General features: G+C 42.3%; 3 protein-coding genes across 7 annotated transcripts; all 3 read left to right on the forward strand.

Annotated features, from left to right (window-relative positions):
- The first annotated feature begins 1355 nt into the window (after positions 1–1355).
- On the forward strand, positions 1356–9072 carry mybl2a (v-myb avian myeloblastosis viral oncogene homolog-like 2a). Of its 3 annotated transcripts, XM_041946116.1 has the most exons (13): positions 1356–1568; positions 1810–1869; positions 2936–3038; positions 3339–3410; positions 3638–3730; positions 3828–4048; positions 4213–4333; positions 4724–4777; positions 5039–5280; positions 5437–6139; positions 6477–6719; positions 7370–7570; positions 7737–9072. In XM_041946116.1, the coding sequence occupies exons 1-13, from the start codon at positions 1558–1560 to the stop codon at positions 8337–8339; spliced, it is 2727 nt and encodes a 908-aa protein (XP_041802050.1). In that variant the 5' UTR covers positions 1356–1557; the 3' UTR covers positions 8340–9072. The 3 variants fall into 3 exon arrangements, with proteins under 3 accessions (XP_041802050.1, XP_041802051.1, XP_041802053.1); XM_041946117.1 differs by lacking the exon at positions 1810–1869; XM_041946119.1 differs by lacking the exon at positions 1810–1869 and having other exon boundaries at positions 1369–1379.
- Positions 9073–9756: 684 nt separating this feature from the next.
- nsun5 (NOP2/Sun RNA methyltransferase 5) lies at positions 9757–13140 on the forward strand. The gene is made up of 4 exons (XM_041946381.1): positions 9757–10897; positions 11435–11645; positions 11934–12098; positions 12814–13140. The coding sequence occupies exons 1-4, from the start codon at positions 9973–9975 to the stop codon at positions 13019–13021; spliced, it is 1509 nt and encodes a 502-aa protein (XP_041802315.1). The 5' UTR covers positions 9757–9972; the 3' UTR covers positions 13022–13140.
- Positions 13141–13332: 192 nt separating this feature from the next.
- LOC121613085 (uncharacterized oxidoreductase At1g06690, chloroplastic-like) lies at positions 13333–18771 on the forward strand. Of its 3 annotated transcripts, none has more exons than XM_041946358.1 (8): positions 13333–13472; positions 13579–13753; positions 14147–14247; positions 15323–15409; positions 16381–16528; positions 16945–17024; positions 17110–17203; positions 17686–18771. In XM_041946358.1, the coding sequence occupies exons 2-8, from the start codon at positions 13642–13644 to the stop codon at positions 18093–18095; spliced, it is 1032 nt and encodes a 343-aa protein (XP_041802292.1). In that variant the 5' UTR covers positions 13333–13472; positions 13579–13641; the 3' UTR covers positions 18096–18771. The 3 variants fall into 3 exon arrangements, with proteins under 3 accessions (XP_041802292.1, XP_041802294.1, XP_041802293.1); XM_041946360.1 differs by having other exon boundaries at positions 13374–13472; positions 13583–13753; XM_041946359.1 differs by having other exon boundaries at positions 13378–13476.
- The last annotated feature ends 2219 nt before the right edge of the window (positions 18772–20990 follow it).

Below are 20990 nucleotides of genomic sequence, written 5' to 3' on the forward strand. Positions count from 1 at the left end.
TTGCCAAATGATATTGTACAAGTGTTCCTGTTATTGTGTCCATCACCAGTGTCTGAAGCAGACTGATATCCTCTATGTTGGAACATATGTACACAATTAATGTAATTTTTTCCCTGTGGTTATTCTTCACAATCCTCCACAACAGTACACTTGTTTAGGGTTAAATCCAGCTAATAATTGTAACTTGGTTTATATAGAAATATAACAAGATGGTTCTGAACAAACTCACCAAACAAAACAAAACACTGGCAGCAGTGGTGACTTAAACCAGCAAAGACCCATTCATTTTAATTTTCCAAAGTGCTCAAGGTCATTTATTAATCGGAACAGAGGAAAATAGACAGGTGCAGAGTTGACAGTTGTGCAGTAATGCAGACAGCTCACTGTCTGCATTACTGCACAAATGCCCCCACATAGTGGTAAAAATGGGAAATACAGCACATGCTCAGGGACTGATGGAATTTAATGTATAAAACTGCAAGCAGAAGTTAAGGATGTGTAACAGACACATGCAGAATTGATATAGTTTTGTACATTTTCACAACCACTTTATGGGCAACAGAAGTTTTGGAAAAATATCACAGCTTGTGACATTAAGGTGCAGATTCTGTGTCTGAACTACATGTGTTGAAGAGAGCAAGGATGATGATGAAACAGGCAAAGTGAACAAGACTGGACTATATCCAGGCTCACATGTGTACAAAATAACAGTGTCCTTTGACAGAATATTGTTCAAGAAAAAACAAGGATAGGTCTTACAAATAAAACAAAACAGAATGCTGACATGAACCAGATTAAAACCACAATGACTTTGTTATTTTGACACTGGTGAAAATATGGTCAAATAATGTTGCAACATTGATACAAAAAGAGACAGCCTGGTGGTATTTTATAAAAGCTATCATAGGTCAATGTTTTTAGCTGTGCCTCCACTTTATATTTAAAACTCTTGATTGACTCCTTACATACATATTTAGTTGCAGGCAGCCTGTTATGATTGCTATCTTTAGATACAACTCATGAGAAATTGTAGGGTTGAGCTGTACTTAGCTTAGCATATAGCCTAGCATAAATAAATGACCCACCAGTGCTTTTGCTAAGGGGCTCATTCAGTTTAAATGTTTTGCAATATTGAACAAGTGTTGTCCTTACATAAGTACTACAACGTTCACTAATATTCGATCGAGCCTGTTTATGTATGATAGATTTGTTAACGTGAGTGTCGGAATCCCCCGAGGTAGGGAGTCAACGCTTGGGAAACAGCAGTCGTTAGCCGTTAGCGTCGGTTAAAACCGTCACTCACATGGATCGTTTCCGGGGAGTGTGCGTAGCTGCGTGGCCGTGGTGCTCTTGAACAGACCACTGAGTTTCAGTCCCCGGTAAATTTCTATTGATAAAGAGCAACGAGTCCCTTGACTGTTTTCTGTAGTTCAACAGTTTGACCTTGATTTAATTTAGCAAAAGTTATTCTAGCTTTCGTGTATTTCTGAAAAGAGCGTTTGTTTTAGCAGCTGTGAAACGCTGCGTGCATCTCGAGACAGTAGAGACAGAGGAGGGATGTCGCGCGGGTAAGTGCGGGAAACATCAATGTTCGATAATGTTAACGTTGCCTTATTTGCAGTAAAGTGTGTGTGTGGTTGTGCACTGCGTAGGGTTTAAATATCTCACAGCGGTTATAATTTCGCAGCAATCGTCGCTACTGTTGTAAATCAAGCGGTTGCCTTGTTTCCTTGTGTGTATGAGAGTGTGACTGAGAGGGTTGTTCCCTCTCTCCCATTTAAAAGCCGTTGTTCTGTTGTGTCATGGTAGTGAGCTGGAAAAGCTGGACCCTGCTGTGTTCCAGAAGCAGTTGCACAATCTGAGGTTTAGGTAGGCATTTCTATGTTCCCCCTCCTGTCCTGTCGGCTAATTTTACAGTCACCAACACTGAAATGATCACGAAGATCTTATTTCACGTATGAAAATATTGCAAGTTGGGCAGGGTTGTTGCATTTGCGTACATGTGCCACTAGAGGCGTTCTACTTTACTCTACTCTCCGAACTAAGAGTCAACGTTTCGTTCGAGCGTGTTCATGACCAGCTAGCCGAGTTTACTAGCTTTAAGTTACTGCTAAGTTGGAATGCAAGTTAATTAGTTTGGAACTCATTTCTGACTGTTAATTGCAACAATTTTATGTTGAGATTCTCCCAATCACGCTGTTCTGATGCTAAACACTTAACATGTTTGTCGTGGCAAATCGTTTGGTTTATAGCAGCTAATGTTAGCTTCTAAGCTCAGCTTCTCTATGGGCTGTTTCAGCTAGCTCGTTGCTGTGGAGCACAACATTCGTGCTCGTTGAATTGGTTGCGGGACGGGAAAGTGAAATGCAGACTTTGTGCAGAAGGAAGCGGTTGTAAGTTAGCTGAATGGCAATGCAGCAATATCTTGTTTTTTTTTTATCTTTTATCTTAAACAGCCATGTTTGCATACAGTAGGTGTTTACAAAACAATTCAGGCAACTTTGTTCCTCTTGGCTTCAATTGTAGACCACATATACTTGACCTTTGAGCATATTGCAGGTAAAGTGTCAAATGTTGTAGCATTGGTCAAGGGTAGGAGAGTAAAATTGGCAGCTTATATAAAATGGTAGCAGAAATAGCAGTGGCATATAGCTTGTATTTCAATCTGCCACTGAATCAACAGTGATACTCTAATGCTGTTTCAAACTTGGGGTCTTTTCAACATTAGCAGGGGTTAGGGTCATGTTTCCTGTTGTTTTAAGGGAATAGCTAGCAAGCATATATACATACATATGTACACACATGTCTTTGTATGTATGTATATACATGTGTGCATGTGTGTGTCTATCTTTATCCATCTATCGATCTATCTAATCTATGTGTTTTGAAATCCAGTACTGTTTATTTAAATTGTTGGTTGTCTGTGTGATTGCAGCATGGAAGAAGAGGGGGATAGTAATCTGTGCATTGACACTGACTCGGACATGGCAGAGAAGAAGGATGGTTCTAAGTGTAAAGTCGAATGGACTCTGGAAGAGGTGAGTGAAAAGAAGACTTTCCACCACTGTTGTCCATGCATCACCCTGATAAGTATATTTCAGACATTCCTGTGATGATATTATCTGGAGCAACACACTTTAATTTTAAAGAGTTTATAACATTAGTGTCAGTGACTGCAATGTAATGTTGCATGCTAACAAGAGGACCAACTGAAGCAGGGGTGGCTGACTAGCTAATGTTGAAAACAAACTGTGTTCATGTTAACCCATGTCTGAAAGCTGATCTTAAGGCTCACAGTCAATTATACTGTATCCGAACTGATTTGTTCTATTGTGCAGGATGAAAATCTCAAAATCCTGATCAGCAACATCGGAAAAAAAGATTGGAAGACCATTGCCAGTTTCTTACCTGTAAGTACTCAGCAGAAGCAAATAAGTTGAGTAAGAGAAGATGAATGAATCAGCAATATGAACTTTTAAAGTTTAATCAACCAGAAAAAAGGTGAAGGGCTTGCAACATTGTTTCTGTCATGTTGTTGATCTTATAAAATGCTAACTAATTCTAAATGCTGACCAGTCTCTCCATGTTGAAATATTTTCATCTTGGATAATAAAGACATTTCCTTTTGCTTTGACAGGGGCGGACGGAATTCCAGTGTATGCACCGCTGGAAAAAGCACCTGGATCCTGATCTAGTCAAAGGCTTCTGGTCCCGAGAGGAAGATGAAAAGGTAGAAAAATTACACAGAACATTTGATACAGTTTGTGGTTGATATCATCCTATCTCACTTTGTACTCCTATGTTTACTAATGTATTTGCTCTCACAGATAGTAGAGCTGGTGGCCAGGTACGGCACCAAACACTGGTCTTTGATTGCTCGGCACCTGAAGGGGCGGCTGGGGAAACAGTGTCGTGAGCGCTGGCACAACCACCTCGATCCACTTGTCAAAAAGAGCTCCTGGACCAATGAAGAAGACCTCATCATCTACAAAGCCCACTCCATTCTCGGGAACCGGTGGGCTGAGATTGCCAAGCTGCTCCCTGGAAGGTGGGTCAGGTAGCAGTAACCAACTTGCTGAATTTTAATGAAGTGGATGACAGGGAGTCAAATGCAATTTGGGTGTTATTCTTAGAACAAGTGGTTGAATGCAGCAAGGTAACAGCCTGGGGTGACACTGAGACTTTAATGTATATTTTCAATTCCTCTTGCAGGACAGACAATTCGGTGAAAAATCACTGGAACTGCACCATCAAACGCAAAGCTGAGTTGGGCTTGTTCAAAGACGAGGCTGACAGTATTTCCCTTGATATTCAACAGTTTGTGAAAGGAGAGGTAGAGCACTTACCGACTTTAGCACATAGTACAGAAGGCTCATTGATTTCAACCTTACTGATTTCCACCCTTTTTCTAATGTTTTCTTAATGATTGCTAAGTAAACAAATTTGAATAAATTATAAATTAATAAAACTAGTTGATAGATTGTATTTCGATAGTTTGTTAATCATTGTAGAGATAAAGCAGGTAAAATCTTTGTTGCAGTTTCAAAAAGATGCAAAGGTAATGGTCTTTGCTACATTTTATGAAATCACTACTAATAAACTATTGAATCATTATGTGGTCTGCTGCTCAGGCTATGAAAGAAAAAGAAAAGCTTTTGTGTTTTTTTCCAATATTTTGCAGCAAAGTCATTGTTGCGCATTCACATTTTATGTTGTGTTACAGGTGGACTTCAAGTGTGATGTTGTATTAAACACTGAACCCGTAACTCCTTATGTGGTAAGTTTGCTATAGAGGATTTTCTTTTATGACTCAGCTCCTTTTAAACATTTATTTAAGGACAAACATTCAAATTTCACAGAGCTACATCAGTTAAATTTCCAGTAAGTACCTGCCAAACAAAGTCAAAATAATCATCAATGTCATGTCATCATTTTTAGAGGTGGTCCTGCATGCATTACTCTCATTAAAAAACCTAATGATTTTTCATAGTATTCCCAGCTGGCAAGCTTGGTTTCATTCTCCTACTCTTTGCTGCAGGTCAGGCCGGAGAAAGAGAAGCAGAACGAGCCTCAGAAAGTCAAGCATAAGACAGCCGTTCCGCTTCCACAGACTTTCGCATCCAGGAGAGAGTTCTCCTCACCCAGTCGCTCTTTGCCCCCCAGTTCAAGTTCCAGTCCCAGTTCCAGCTCAGGTGCTGCACTAGTAGCTGCACCGGTGGACCAGAAGAAGTTTACGGATGCAGCGCTGAGGATGATTGCTGAAGACATGTTGCCACTGAGGTGACTTGTAGTGCCTGGTGGCTATTTATGTATTTGTTGAATTATTGCAGAAGAAAGCTAGTTGTCAATTTTGTGTCTTTAGCAATCACCAGTCTAGATCACTCACATCATTTGAAAATGCACAGTGCTAATATATCTTCACTTTGTTTCCCACAGTTTTGTTGAAGGCGCAGGCTTCAGGTCGTTCATGAGTACCATCAGCCCTGAATACAACAAGCTGTCTCAGCGAGTTGTGAGCCTACAGCTCTATGATGATGTGGAGAGAACCATCAAACCTCAGCTCATCCGTGACCTTAAAGCCTGCCTTGCCAAAACCAAAGATGGTAAGAGTGCCATTCATGTCACCTTTGACCTCTGGGCAGGGAATCAATCCCATCCAGTGGAGGAGCCCATCATCGTTGTGCAGCTCCACTTTGTCACTGAGTCCTGGCAGATCCGCCGTCCCATTGTGGCCTTCCGTCACCTCAGCCACAAAAACCTCAGCACCGCTGTGGCCCAGGAGCTTGAAGGTGTGCTGCTGAGCTACGGCATCTTTCCTCACAGCATTGGCTACGTCCTCGCCAACCAGGCCAAAGAAGCCTTGGCTGGTAACAACTTGTTCTGCGACTACAAGATCATGTGCTCATCCAACAGGGGAGAACCAGATGGAGATGAGATAGTGGCATTTCTGTCAGACCAAATGTGTGAAACAGAGTCCCCGTTTTCAGAGCTGCAGATCGGCACCAGGACCACCTGTGTGGCCAACAAATTGCAACTTGTGATTAAGGAGGCACTGAAGAACTCCAGGGTTGTGGAAAACCTGCTCTTACAGGTCCACAATGTGGTGGCTTTCTTTAGGAGCAGCACCTATTGGAGTGAGGTAGGAGAAATAGACAAACAGATTTAAGCTGATTTTGTAAACTGCATTATATTGTTTTTGCAAAGGTTTTTCCACATATACACACATGCCAGACTTTATTAAGAATCCCCAACCTCTTTTAAGTGACTGACATCAGCTGTATTGATTTTGAGATTGTTTGTGAGCTGCAAATTGATGTGAAGTCACAAAATGACTAACATCACAGCTGTACATTGATAAATTGTTTAATTGAAGCCTCTCTCTCTCTCTCTCTCTCTCTCTATATATATATATATATATATATATATATGTATATGTATATGTAAAAATTACCATTTTGTCTCATTTTATCGTTTAGGTTTTGTTGAAGGAGTACAACGTGTCCCTGTGCCCGTCCTTCAGTAACTGTCGCTGGAACTCCATGATGCTATCGTTGCACCGTATGGTGCAGGAGTCCGCCTGGAGCGCCATCATGACCCTCCTAGCCCAGGCTCGCATAGAGGCTAATGATACAGCCAGCGCCCCGCCTCTGGTCATGGTGAAGAGGGAACAAGTGATTGACATCCTGGGTCTCCTTGAGCCCTTTGGGGAGGCCTTGCAGGTAAGGGAGGAAGTTAACGGGAACTTCATGTGTTTTCGATGTAGTGGAGTATGGTGTTTCACAAAGATCACGTGAAAGATTCGTAAATGTTTTATTACTTGGGGAATGTGAGAGTTACTTTTTAAAACCCAAATATGATTAGTCTGTCCTATTTATACTGCTTTATACTACTTCCAAATTTTTTTGGTTTTCTTGCATAACTGTTTTCTGTAATTTTTTGTGGCAGTTAATGAAGAAATCAGCTTTAAAAAAAATTAACAGAGTTGTCAACAAGTAATTTTAAAAGAACCAGCTTTAATTTTTTTGCACTTTAGGCAATGTCAGCATAGAACTGCCTTGTACTACATGATAAACAAAACCTACAGGGGTATTGGCTTATTTAGTAATAAATACATTTTAGGTTGTGACAGACATTTTTTGTGTTGGGCACTGAATTATTGAAACAAAGCAAACAAAAACATGATAAATCCATTAATGTTGAAGCACAAATAGTGATTTGTCAGTTTTACATTTAACCTGGATTCAAGGATTTAAGACGACTATTTCTTGTTAAACTACATAGAGATATTGTATACATGTATGAAAATACAGTATTGTGGTAATGTTGGTAGAAGACTATGTGAGATCATTACCTTTTTCTTCTAATCCAGGTCCTGCAAGGAAGTGGAGTGACCATCTCTTTCATCATACCATCCCTCGTTGGCCTTGATAAGACCTTGGAGAGCCTTGTCACCAACTACACCCACTTCAACAAGGCCCTGCGCACAGGCCTCCACACACACTTCCAGTCCCTGATTCACCAGAAGGACATGATACTAGCTGCTGTGCTTGACCCCAGGATCAAACTCCAGGTACTGAATTAGGCCTTAGGCATGGCTGTTTTGTCTGTTGCATCAAATGGCATCTTGTTTTATATTGATTTCTGTAGCAGTCTGTGTTTATATTTAGCTCTGAGTACATCAAAGAAAACAATACACACAATACCTCTATATACTTACATGAACATTTCCTTTTCAGCCATTTTCTGATGTTAAACAGGAGGGTGAGACGAGTTTCCTAACACCTACCTCGAAGTATCAGGCTCGTAGCATCTTGGAAGCCGCATTAGGAAGCATGGAGGCCTCAGCATCCCCCTCTGTAGAAGCAGATAAAGACCAGACAAGCAAGGAGCTGATAAAGGAGCAGAATGGTGAAGAGGAGAGCCAAGCCACCACGCTGATGGAGGCATCTGGTGGCAGCTCAGATGACAACAACTGCGACAGTGTTGGCGGAAACGACTTCAAGCGCAAGTCCATCTTTAACTTCCTCCAGCCGCCAGCAAAAACCATGAAGATGTCCGAGCCTGATGTGTACCTAGCAGAACCACTGTGGGAAAGCAACTCCACCGTGTTGTACTGGAAAGCTGCTACTCGGTTCCCCCAGCTCCAGAACCTCGCCAAGCAGCTTCTGGCAGTACCGGCCACCTCAGGGGGCTTCAATCGGCTGTGCCCAATGGCAGCGTGTATTGTAAGAGCCAAGAGGAACCGCTTGCCTCCTCACACCACAGAGAGACTGCTTCTATACAAAAACTCTTTAAAGACAAAGACTGTTAAAAAGCCCAGTCGGGTTGTTAAACACTGATAGGTCAAGTGACAGTTGGGTCTGATTATTATGTCCATCAGTAGTGATCACCAGAGGCAAAATATATTAAAAGTATATTGAAAAAGAGGAGAATCTGCTCAGAATATCTCGTTTGCTGAAATAACAAGCACAGTGGTAACCAGCAGCCCCCCACCCCCCACCTCTGTGGATAGTGGGCTTGGATGACTGCGGTTATTTAGTTAAAGGAAGCCACTCTTAGCTGAACACAAATTAGCTGAACTTACTTCCAAAAACGATATATCACTGAAAATACTTAAAGAATTTTTCTTTTTTCTTCTAATTTATTTGTATTGGAGCTGCATCAGTCCATCTGTAGTGCAAATGGACTGTGTGTAGGGTCAGCTGGCAGTGAATTAAATGAGACTGCACCTTTTCAGCCTTTTGTAAAAGACATGTTTCTTTAACAATTTGTGTATATTCATTTTTTATTGGTCAGTGTTGCATTAATGATGGTGATGCTTTATCAGTTTTTACTCTTTAATAAATTGTATTGGTTCATGGTTGGTCATTCTGCATATCATTTTGATATTACTACACTGGTAAGCTTTTACACCAACTAAAGTTCACATTGAGTGGCAGCAATTTATTGCAGTGATAATTGCTTATATTGTGCTAATAAACACTGGCATGCACTTCGGTCCTTTGACCTCTTGTTTATCCACATGGAAATTTCCAGAGAATGTACTTGTATTAAAGAATAAAGTTATTTTTCTCAACAGTTCGCTGTATCTGTTTGCTGTTAACAGACTGTAAAAAGTGAAAGGATGACCACTTGAACTTTTGGAGTAGTTTACCCCTAACACCAGACACTGACAACTTTACGAAAGATAAAAACAAAAATAAAAAAATGAAACAACTATTTTAATTTTAATGTTTAAAAATGACTTTGTCATTGCTGTTTATGAAATATAAGATATGTTTTATTGAGAGTTTAAGTTGATCAATAGCATATTTTCCTATAAAAATATTTGCACCCATGAACATGCCTCCCTTGGCTTTTGCACTGAGAGACAACATGGCCAGATCCCTCAGAAAACATGCTCTAACAGACTCAGACAAACAAATAAATCCTTACTTGTTAGTGAGACTTTATCCAATTCACAGTAAACCATGTAGAACACAGTAAAAAAAAAAAAAAAAACTAAGTACACTAATTAAATTCTTTCTCTTTCCAAGTGTTGGGATATCTTGGAAGAAGAATTTACTAAGAATGCAGTTCCTCCCACCTACTGTCTCATTTGCACTGAGAGACAAGACAGCCAGATGACTCAAAAAACATCACAACTAAATCCTTAGTTTTTAGTCAAACCCCTAATCTCTCAGTTGTCATCAGCGAATGGCCGGGCGGATCTTCTACGTCACACTGTGCGTCACCTTGTACTTCCGGAGTCACGACCCTTCCTTAGACATGTGCATGGTGGAAAAGTAATCACGAAGCTGCTTTTCTAAGAACCTGGATGAGAAGAAGAAACTCCTTTGCTGTTAGCGACTCAGAGAGGAACCTGGGCAGGACGAGGACTGTGTCAGACTAGCTGTCACAAGTCAAATAAACTCGCGACGTAGTCCGTAGCTCGTTAGCTAAGTTAACGTTAGCTTAAAGTTGGTTTTCGCCATGGCTCTGTACATGAAAGCCGCCGAGATCTTGGAGAAAGCCGAGAGGAAGCAGGGTGCTTTGAAAACTCTGGTTTACGACAGCAAATTTACGAACATCAAGCAGCTGTTCGCGCTGGTTTGTGAGACTCAGAAGTTTTCGTCCATCCTGGAGGAGGTCATCGAGTCCACCAAGCTGCTCAAACAGACCAAACTGAGGATGCCCCTGGCCAAGGTGCTGGTCTACGACCTGCTGATTGGCCAGGGCCTGAAATGCGGTGGCACATGGAAGACCATGATGATGAAGCATCGTCCCAGACTGCAGGCGATGCTGGCCCGCATGAAGGTGAAGCAGAAGGTCAGTAAGAATGAAGACCTGCTCCCGGCCAGCGTCCAGCGGCGTGCCGGGGACCAGCTGCCCAGGTATGTGCGTGTGAACACTTTGAAGACCACCGTGGAGGATGCTGTGGACTACCTGAAGAGGGATGGCTTAGCCTACCTAGGACAGGCCTCCAGGTTGGATGACTTAACCCTGAAGGAGAAAGTTTTTGTGAGGGACATGCACCTGCCAGAGCTGCTGGTCTTCTCTCCTAAAACTGACTTCCATGATCATTTCCTGTACAAGGCCGGCCACATCATTCTGCAGGACAAAGCCAGCTGCCTCCCAGCATACCTCCTCAACCCCCCACCTGGCAGCCATGTCATTGATGCCTGCGCCGCCCCTGGCAACAAATCCAGCCACCTGGCAGCCATCATGAAGAACAAAGGCAGGCTCTTTGCCTTTGACTTGGATGCCAAGCGTCTGGCCACCATGTCGACTCTCCTGCTCCGAGCTGGCGTCACCTGTCAGCAGCTGGCCAACCAGGACTTCCTGAAGGTGGACCCTGACAGCCCGCAGTATAAAGATGTAGAGTATGTCCTGCTGGATCCGTCCTGCAGTGGATCAGGTAGGTTGAGTAATCAGTCGTGTGAACATGATTATAGTGTTATCCAGGTGTCTGATCACCTGTCCGCTGCCCTTACTGGTATACCTGAGTCCATGACATCCCAGTGAGCCTGTGGGACCTATAGTTTGATAGTCACATGATTTATACGTCTTACAGTAATATGTGATCACAACCTTGAGCCATCAGGCAGTTGATATAAACCGTTTTGTGACCTCATTTTCTCTGCATCAACTCTTTTGAGTGTATCCAGACATTTTATGTTACTCTTTACTTTTACTTTGCTACATTTCAGATAGAGATATACTCGACAGCTGTAGTTACTTTACAGTAACTACTTTACTTAAGATTTTACATTAAAAGTGCTCAGAGGTTGCCCAGTGCATACACAGAGCAAAATGGGCCACATGTTTAGAGCTCAGTCTCAGTTAGTATCCTCCTAAGCTTTCTGCTTATCAGATGCTGAAACCAGAATACTAGTGTGCCTACAGACTAATGAGGATTTAAATATATTTTGTGTAATCTGTGTGCGGGGTTCAGGTATGGTGTGTCTCCGGGACGATGCCTCCTCCACTGACCAGGAGGAGATACAGGCTCGTCTGGCCTCCTTGGCCTCCTTCCAACTGCGGTGCCTGAACCACGGCCTCAGGTTCCCTCGGCTGAAGCGCCTGGTCTACTCCACCTGCTCCATCCACAGCCAGGAGAACGAGGAAGTCGTAGCGGCCTGTCTGCAACAGAACCCCGACTTTAGGTAGCAACAGTCCACTTCACTAATCCAAATATACCTACTGACGTTTTCATGTTGAAATATTTGAGCATGTGCCTTTTTCTAGTTGTTCTTATGTATTTGCTGTCTGGGTCATGTAACATGGAGCATTTGCATCCTTCTCTCTCCATTCTGCCATTAATATAATTCTGAGTGAAAGGCTGGGACAGTTTGAAGATATGGAATCACCTGAGCGCACAGGTTTTACGGTTGGACTTGGGAAATCAGCTTTGATGGAACATTCCCTGAATGTGTTTGTATTTCCTTTCCCAGGTTGGTTCCTGTGCTTTCTCGGTGGCCTGAACGAGGCCTAGAGCCGCTCACTCAGTGTCTGCGTGCCAGCCCCACCAAGACCCGCACACACGGCTTCTTCGTGGCTGTGCTGGAGAAAGACAGCGAGGCTGGGAACAAGAAACAGGAGCCTGTGGTTCAGATAAGGTAAATACTGGGGTGTTATTCATATATAATGTAGTTTTAAATCCTATTGTAATACACTTAAAAATACTATAATTCAATGAAATTCAGAGAGGCATCCAATTTTATTGTCACATCTGTAAATTGTAATGCTGTTTTAATGCCTGTAAATTGTATAAATAGCAATTATTTAGACTTGATGTTGTAGTTTATGCTTATATTTACATTCAGCTCAAATTTAAATACAACCCTGATTCCTAAAACGTTGGGATGCTGTGTAATACATCAATGAAACAGTGTGTGATAATTTGCTAAACCTTTTTGATATACATTATTGAAAGCAGTACAAAGACAACACATTTAATGTTTTACCTCATCAGCCTCACTGATTTTTGCATTCTTTATTTACATTTTACGCAGCATCCCAACTTTTTTTGGAATCAGGGTTGTAATTTAGCTATTTGCCCATGATTGCTACTTCCACATCTGTGCTTCAGTCATCATCGTGTCTTTTTAAATGGAGATTCGGTACAGAAAGAGTTAAATATATTTTTAGTGCACAATGCACATGTTGTTTTTATTGTTAAAATGGGGGCGTGTTCTGTTAATTAAAAAGTTTCCCCATGGCACCAGTCTCGCGAAACAGGACTATAGTCAGATTAATTGTACTTGCAGTTCAGTATGATACAACTTAATCACAAACTATTCACCGAGTTTTTTTTGGTCTGCTCTGTCACAGCAAGGCGGAGGCAACAACACACAGTCCGCCCACCTGGGAGAAGAGACCTGCAGCTTCAGAAGAAGAGTCTGAAGCTTCAGAGACGGACGACAAACCGACAACTGCTGCAGGACAGGCTGACAGCACACCTGGCAAGAAGAAGAGGAAGAGGAACAGGAGGAAGAAGAAGAAGACTAATGCAACGGCAGCAACAACAACAGCGGAGTGATGAGAAACTTAAAATTGGACTGCTTACAGCATGTTGTCTGGAGGGAATGATTTATGTAATTTCTAATAGAGACATGCAGGGAATTTAACTGAGAAGTAAAGATTGTGTTTTTTACTGTATCACGTCTCTGTGCCTCATTATTGCCAGATATTCTGCAAAGCTCTTAGTTTATTCCTGATGTTTTTCTTTTTTCAGAAACAGTTTCAGATGTTTTGTGTTTCCCCAGTGAAGTGACGGTTTTTATCCAGTAGGGGGCAGGAAAGCAGCAGCCAACCCGCCAAAGAAGAAGCTTACTTCCGGTTAAACACAGTCAGCTATTGGTTGAAACGCTCGTGGCTTTTATAACACTGAGGCAAAATGTTTTGTAACTGTGTTGTTGAAGTGACCTGAAGTTTAGTTTGGTGGCAGTGGTCCGGGGTCGTCTTGCAGGAAAGATAAAGCCAGTAATAATGTAAGTAAGTAGTCTTTGTAAAAACAAGTAAATAAAATACTAAGTAAAATAATGATGCTACAAGCAAAGAACAAACTATGTTTTTGCTTGTCTTCTACCATGGAAGACAGGAGCTGTGTCTAAACCTCAAGCCGCCTGTAGCATCTTCTTCCCGGCCACTGGCAGCAGGATGTCCACGGTGCCCAAAGTGAGACTGTCCGGCGGTCTGGAGGTCTGCCGGATCCTGAACGGGATGTGGCAGGTGTCCGGGGCGCACGGAGCGGTGGATCAAGTCAAAGCAGGTGAACATGAACCCAGATAACACGGAAATATACCCAGGTGTGCCAGTTTAGATCGAAAACAAACGAACGAAACACATGTGCAGCAAAACAATCAACAGTTTGTTTGTAGGCGAAGAAGAAAAGCTTCAAGAGGTTTTACCTGTAAAGCTGTGTCCTACAGTACAGTTAAGACTGGCCACGTGTGAAGATCATCAGGAAAGCATTTTAGAAGTGGTCAAAGGTTGATTAAAACAACCACTATAAGTCATGTGCACGTGTTAATGATGCCGCATTGTTGATTTTACAAACTACTCTCTAACTACCTGCTGCACAGCCTCACCGCTGTTTGCTGATGATAATAATGCAGAATAAAAACATGTCTTATCTATAAATGTTTCCCTCTTGTCCTTCCAGTTGAGGATATGCAGGCCTACGTAGACGCTGGTCTGGTCACATTTGACATGGCAGACATTTATGGGCCTGCAGAAGAAATATTTGGACGTTTCAACAGCCAGGTACACACACACACACACACACACACACACACACATAGAGATTTTAAGGTAAAAACCTAAATGAGCAAGTGTGATTAAATAAGCACTGAATTGCTCACATACACACACTCTTGCCTGCTGTTTTGTTCAGCTTCCTTCTTTCCAATAAATGAGATTATAAATGTGGCAAAGATGAGAGTTCTACAAAAACACTCAGATACACTTTGAATCATGTTATTCAGTTTAATTGTGAGGATTTCAAAATAAATGTCAGTGTTGGATGAAATATATTTAACTCCAGTTTTACCACTTTAAAATGTTATTGTCTTCTAACAAATGCTCACTGGTAGAAATTGAGAAACTAATTGATGTGGTTGTCATGCAGCAAAGCTCCCTGAGCTAAAACTCAGATGAGCATTTAAATATTTGAAATATCTGTTTGCGTGAGACAGAAAAACATTTCCTGAAGGAATCTCCCTTTAATATTTTTTGACCATCAATCTTTTTGTACCTCAATGACGGCAAAGTCGGCTGACCACATTCAGAAGACGCTGTATCATTTATCATGGTCACTTTGTCAAGTATATTTCTGTAAGCTCAGTCAGGCCTGGCTATCGATTCCTCCATTCAGCTGTTACTGTCTGTGCTCTCCACAGAGCTGCAGATACTCCACACACATACACACACACACAGAGGTCCCAGTGTGGCTCAGATCAGAGTCTTCGCTGCTGATGTGCTGTGACAGTCTAATGGTATCGAGCGTAGCCTCAGCCATTCACCTGGAATAATGTGCTGAGAGCAACAGAGAGCTCTTCTCTACCGGCTTTTCTCATTACTCATGCTTTCCAGGCTCTTGTCTCTGTTGCAATTAGCTAATCAGCACACGCTTCTTAACTCCTGCATCCTTCTTAAGTAATCTGCTTAACACTGCCAATATAAAATTGTAAAAAACTGTTGTGCAGTATTTAAGAATCTGCAAGATGTTAAGCATGGTAATAATAGTTTCATAGCAGATAAGTGCAAGCAACAGAAACACATGGCTCAGTTCAAATGTTTGTAGCTTTTCTAATTCTATTTTTCTTTCTCTGATCTGTAGCTGAAGAGCAGATCCTCTGGAAGTGACATCCCGGCTCTGCAGAGTCTGACCAAATACGTGCCAAGACCAGGACCAATGGACCGCAAGGTGAGTCGCTGACAGATGGGTCAAGACAAGAGTGACGGTCACACCGAGTCAGCTGTGTGTAACAGTGAGGAATAGTTTTCTCCACTAGAGAGCAGCGTGAGTCTTTGTAAAAAACCAGGACATCGCCTCACTGGTCCGCTTAACGAACATGAGCAACATAGAAAATTCTTTGCTGGTGTTGGATCTAGATGATTTCCTCTGTGAACTTGTTTTAAAACGTCTTTACTTGAAAAACAATTCACATAAGTTTCAAGTTCACCTCACATGTGATTATATTTGTCTTTTGAAATGTAACAAAATCTGATTGTTTTGAAATATCACAGTATCCATTGAATATATTGCAATTGTGAACAATTTTCAGGATTTATTTGTACCTACAGTTTGTTAGTAAATCAACACTGAACAAAGATCGTGTTTGTTTTTGTGTTGAAGGATTTAGGTTCCGTGATATCACAGCTGAGCACAGAAGATGTGTGAACGTGGCATTAGAGCCAAATCGATATTATATTAGCCAATATTATCTTATTGAAGGTACATATATTGGTATCAGTTTATTTGTCAACTGGTAACAAGAAATTGCAGCACAGAAATAGGTTTGGGGTAGAAACTGTGTCACAGTGACATATTTTGTTGATCAGAGAGCACTGACACGTGGATGTTTCAACTGGAAGATGTCCCAGCCAGTAAAAAAGATTAATCTAATGAACCCATATCAAGATTGTTTATGTAATGTTTCCGATTTATGTAACTCCCAAACATCCATATTGGTATCAGCCTCAAAAGTCTAGTATTGGTCGGGCTGTATTGTCTGGCGCTGTTTGTATGTGTTGGTGCAGCAGAGAGACTTCTGAATCAGGACCTTCAGGTTGAATGAAGCTTAAATGGGTTTCAAGTTTTTTAATTTGAAAGGGCCACAGTCAGTTTCAGTGCTCACAGTGGACACAGAGGCTGAAGTGTGTCTCTGTGTGCAGGTGGTGGAGAAGGCGCTGCAGCGCTCTATGACCCGTATGCAGGTGGACAGTTTGGACTGTGTTCAGTTCCACTGGTGGGACTATAGAGACAAGAGATACCTGGACGCACTGGCACAGCTGTCCGACCTGCAGCAGGAGGGACTTTTACGTACGTATGCACAATACATACTGCGAACATGTGCAGATAATCATACTGAAATGCATCCCATGGTCTTCTTCAGCTGTCGCAGTCATCATTGAGCTTAACACAAGGTCCACTTACATGGTGATAACAAAACTTTCAACCGCAAATCAACCAAAGCAGCTCCAGGTGAGGAAGGCCATGAGGCGTGTTTGAAAGCTTTAGAAACATGAACTAAGCAGCCCTTGTGTTAACTCTTGAATATCAGTGTCAAAAATCTGCTCTAATGCTGATCACACACATGTGTAAGGATTCAGTGGTATTGTCTGAAGGCTGCACAGTGTGTCTCAACTGTTCTGTTCTTTCCACTTTTCTGCGATCTTTATTTTTACTCTGAGGAGAAGACTTCAAGTTCCCACCTGTTTCCTGTTTTATTCCCTCAGGAGAGCTCGCCCTCACTAACTTTGACACACAGAGGCTGGAGGAGATCACTAACAGAGGCATCCACATCTCAAGCAACCAGGTAACACCCTCATCTTCCTGCCAGTACTCCATCAGACTCCGTCAGAGCGTCAGTTAAATGTGTATTGAATGTGTCTGTCACGCAGGTGCAGTACTCTGTGATTGACCAGCGACCCGCAGCAAAGATGGAGCAGTTCTGTCGAGCTAACAACATTCAGCTCCTCACTTACGGCACTCTGGGTGAGACACAACACGTTTGATCTGTTTGAAGTAGTTAAATACGTGAATGTCCGTCCAGTTCATTGATGTGAGCAGCACATTTGCCATCACGGCGTACAGATGTGAAATGGTGGGACTCTAAAATGGAGTCAGTCGACGTGACGACAAATCCTCTCTCCTCTTCCCACTACCTCTGTCATCTCTACTCCTTCCTCTCCGTCCGCCTGCATCACATCCTCCTCCTGATCTGAGCGGTTTCTGCCCTCTTTCTTTCTCCACTGTTTCTCCCCTCCCTTCTTGTCTTTTCCTCTTTATGTCCTCACATTTCACCCACTCCCTCCTCTCCATCCTTCTCCATCTCATCTATTCTCTTCCTCCGCCCCTTTATTCCTCTTCCGCTTCCTCCCACCTCTTCTTTCACTCCATCTTCCCTGCCTCCTGTAACTCCTTTGTCTGCCTCCCTTCTCCATCCCTCCTTTTCCTCCATCACTGTCCTCTCTTAGCTGGTGGTCTACTTTCGGAGCGTTATCTGGGAAAGGTGGAGCCTAGTACCAGGGCGGAGCTCTACACTGCCTCCCTCTCTAAGTACAAGAACATGATTGACACCTGGGGTGGCTGGAGCCTTTTCCAAGACCTCCTTGTCACCTTGGAGACCGTTGCCAAGAGACACGACTGCTCAGTGGCCAGCGTGGCAACGCGTTACGTGCTGGATCGCCCTGCGGTGGGCGGGGTCATCCTGGGCTGTCGGCTAGGCGTCGCAGGGGCGGGGCAACACATCAGTGACAGCCTGCGTAGCTGCAGCCCTGACCTGAAGCTGACGGTGGAAGATCTTGCTGCCATCGAGGCAGTGACACGGCGCTCCAGGGACCTCATGGCGCTCATCGGGGACTGCGGGGATGAGTACAGGAGCTAACGGGGGGGGGGGTTGCTGATTGACTGGGTGTGACAGACAGGAGGAGGAGGAGTTCAGTAAGAGAGAGGAGAAACATCTCACACACAACAGCCCCGTAAAGAAACAGAATAAAATGCATCTATGAAAATCAGTTCAATTCTCCAAATTAGTTTCTGCACACAAACACTGAAGCTGCTGTTCTGTGAGACGTCACAAAGAGCGTTCAGTAGCCGCGGAGCTGCAAGTTTAACTTACCTTTACCTTTCATAATACTTACAAAGATTGTATGTGGCTCATGCGAGGTGTCGTTTTTTACCTTCTGAATATTTGATAAACAGATTGAAGGCTCTCCGCTGCAGCGCATGCTCACACTGCTTAAGTGCTCTTTAATGTGGGAGGGAAGCCTCACCTTCAGCCTTGAGTACAGTTGCACTGAGATGCACACTCAGTAATTAGGGTTTATATTTATTCACTTTATTGATCCCAAACTGGGAAATTGAATTTTTATTATTAAATTTAAGTGTCTTGTCAGTCTGTTAGTTACAGAATTTCAAGCGTGTGTCAGTGTCTCTTTTTCAGTTGTCTACTACACTGTCATATAATTCTATATTGTGCATGATAACATGGGATTCTGAGCTTTTTTTCTGTTTTAAGTTTAATTTAATGTTCAAGTTGCATTAAAATCACATTGAAGGAGCATGTGGTTTTCTCAGCTCTTATTTATGAAAGGATAATTTCGCCTAGATCACAAAAACGCATTTTCTCGCTAAACTCTGTTTTCCAGCCATGCAGGTAGTTACCAAAAGGCTTTAAAGTGATATCATGACACAATGTAATGTACATTGACTTTCCTTTGTGTCTGAGAAACTGTGTGTGTGTGTGTGTGTGTGTGTGTGGTGTGTGTGTGTGTGTGTGTGTGTGTGTGTGTGTGTGTGTGTGTGTGTGTGTGTGTGTGTGGGGGGGGGGGGGGCAGGGGCAGGGGCTCAGTGAGGTGGAAGGAAGTGGGGAACCCTGTAGCACTGTCTGGCCCTACATATGATGAGAAAGCGACTGTGTACACATACACACACAAACACACACACACGTCACATTTTAGGCTCCCATCGTTGTATATCTTTCAACTTCATGTTAAAAATGTGCGCATGAATGGATTGTTATAGACTGGATTGTGTAGGTTTCAATGGTGAGTGTATAATGAGTATGTGTCACGTACAGGCTGCTGGGGATAGGTTTTAGTGTGTGCATTTGAATATAACATTTGAGTATTTGCATGTACAATATGTGTGTTTTGGGGGGGTAGTGAAGTAGCAGCAAATTAGTTTGACAGGAGGTGTGTGAGCCACCCCACATGTGTTCATATGTGCTATTGTGTGTGTGCATGCATTAGTGGAGAAGAATCCATACAACAGACTGACAGATATGCAGACATATGCTTAGATGGCAGTCAGGCAGGAAACGCCCAGCCTGCCTGCATTCCCAGCACCTACACTATGTGAACACGCTTACTGTACGTGCACGTACACAATCTGTCCATCCACTTTAATCTCCTCCCTCACAAAATCACAGCTGACACTCCGTCCACGTCGAAGGCCAGACAGACTCCTGCTGTGCTATAGGAGTGAGGTCAAAGGTTGTCCCAAATATCACATCCAGTTTTTTGCGGTCCCTCTCACCAGCTGGAGTTCAGTCAGTGTAGTGTACAAAAGACTGAGGCACAGTAAAACAACACAGTAACAAGGACAAAGAGGATCTTATTGTAATTCTGCATATGGCTTCATGTGTATCTGCAGACTCTTTAAAATAACTGCTTTGGCTGAATCTTGTGTGCAGTGCCAGTGGATTTCAATAAAGATTCATACAGAATCAGCCAGACTTCTTAGATCCGTGAGGAGATCGGGTCTGCTGACCTGAGAACAACCCCTTACTAAAATCCAAAATCCAAAAATTCAGATGCAGGTAAAAGTATAATCAGTCGAATACTAAAACTGATAAGTTATGTAAATTATAATAGTTAGATACGTTATTTTTTAAACAAGTATTTTTTATCATTGTGTACCTGCTGACATATTTCTACCTCTATTTTTTATTGATTTTTATGTTTTAAATCGAAAAATAAAAACTAAAATCAGAGTTACTGAGTTTATCAAGGCATTAAAAAACTGATCTCAAACATCAAAGCTGAAGTTGACCCAGTGGCAACTAAACAAGTCAGCGAGCGATTAAAGCACAGTCAGACTGTCATTTTCAAATCCTGATTCCTAATGTGTTTCCCATCTAACTGTGAAGCGTATTTATCATGTGTATCTTCCACTCAGAAAACAAAATATGGCATCACTTACAATGTCTGAGTTATTCCTTAGTGTTTCTACTGACAATCATAAATGTTGACACTTCATTCAGAACCCTCGTCAGGAACTCATGTTAATTTGCTAAATTGCAAAGTCCAGTCTGACTAAATCTGAAGTGAAGGACAAAGATATTATCAGACACACATACAGTATGTGACACACATACAAAATGTGACACACATACAGTACGTTTTACTGTCACGTGCACATGCTGCAGCCTGCGTGACTCTTTCAAGAGGCTTTTCAATTATTAACACTCGTTAAATATGCACACCACATGGTGGATGTGGGCTTAAGTGATCCTAAAGACTTCAACCAGGAACTTAAACCTGAATTTAACCAACACTCAGACTATATAAGGTGTGGATGAGCTCATTATACACAGCTTTACATGCTAACATAAGAGGACATTAAAGTCTCAAAGGACCAACAAGCAATTTTCTGCTGACTGACATGTTGTGGGTTCATATTAAGTCATAATTAAAAAAATCTCTATTATCTGGAGTTTGTCAGGTCAAAAGATAGTGGAGGATCTGGAGCAATCAGGCTTATGTCTATATCATATATC

This window comes from Chelmon rostratus, chromosome 10, assembly GCF_017976325.1.
Source record: "Chelmon rostratus isolate fCheRos1 chromosome 10, fCheRos1.pri, whole genome shotgun sequence".
In the NCBI taxonomy this organism is placed as follows: Eukaryota; Metazoa; Chordata; class Actinopteri; order Chaetodontiformes; family Chaetodontidae; genus Chelmon; species Chelmon rostratus.

Bases quoted from the DNA above. Each gene is read 5' to 3' on its own strand.
- mybl2a (XM_041946116.1), top strand. The intron at 4,049-4,212 runs GTGGGTCAGGTA...TTCCTCTTGCAG, and splicing joins GCCAAGCTGCTCCCTGGAAG to GACAGACAATTCGGTGAAAA. The intron at 7,571-7,736 runs GTACTGAATTAG...TTTCCTTTTCAG, and splicing joins ACCCCAGGATCAAACTCCAG to CCATTTTCTGATGTTAAACA.
- nsun5 (XM_041946381.1), top strand. From the start codon at position 9,973: ATGGCTCTGTACATGAAAGCCGCCGAGATCTTGGAGAAAGCCGAGAGG. The intron at 11,646-11,933 runs GTAGCAACAGTC...TTCCTTTCCCAG, and splicing joins CAACAGAACCCCGACTTTAG to GTTGGTTCCTGTGCTTTCTC. The intron at 12,099-12,813 runs GTAAATACTGGG...GCTCTGTCACAG, and splicing joins GAGCCTGTGGTTCAGATAAG to CAAGGCGGAGGCAACAACAC.
- LOC121613085 (XM_041946358.1), top strand. From the start codon at position 13,642: ATGTCCACGGTGCCCAAAGTGAGACTGTCCGGCGGTCTGGAGGTCTGC. The intron at 14,248-15,322 runs GTACACACACAC...TCTGATCTGTAG, and splicing joins TTGGACGTTTCAACAGCCAG to CTGAAGAGCAGATCCTCTGG. The intron at 17,204-17,685 runs GTGAGACACAAC...GTCCTCTCTTAG, and splicing joins CCTCACTTACGGCACTCTGG to CTGGTGGTCTACTTTCGGAG.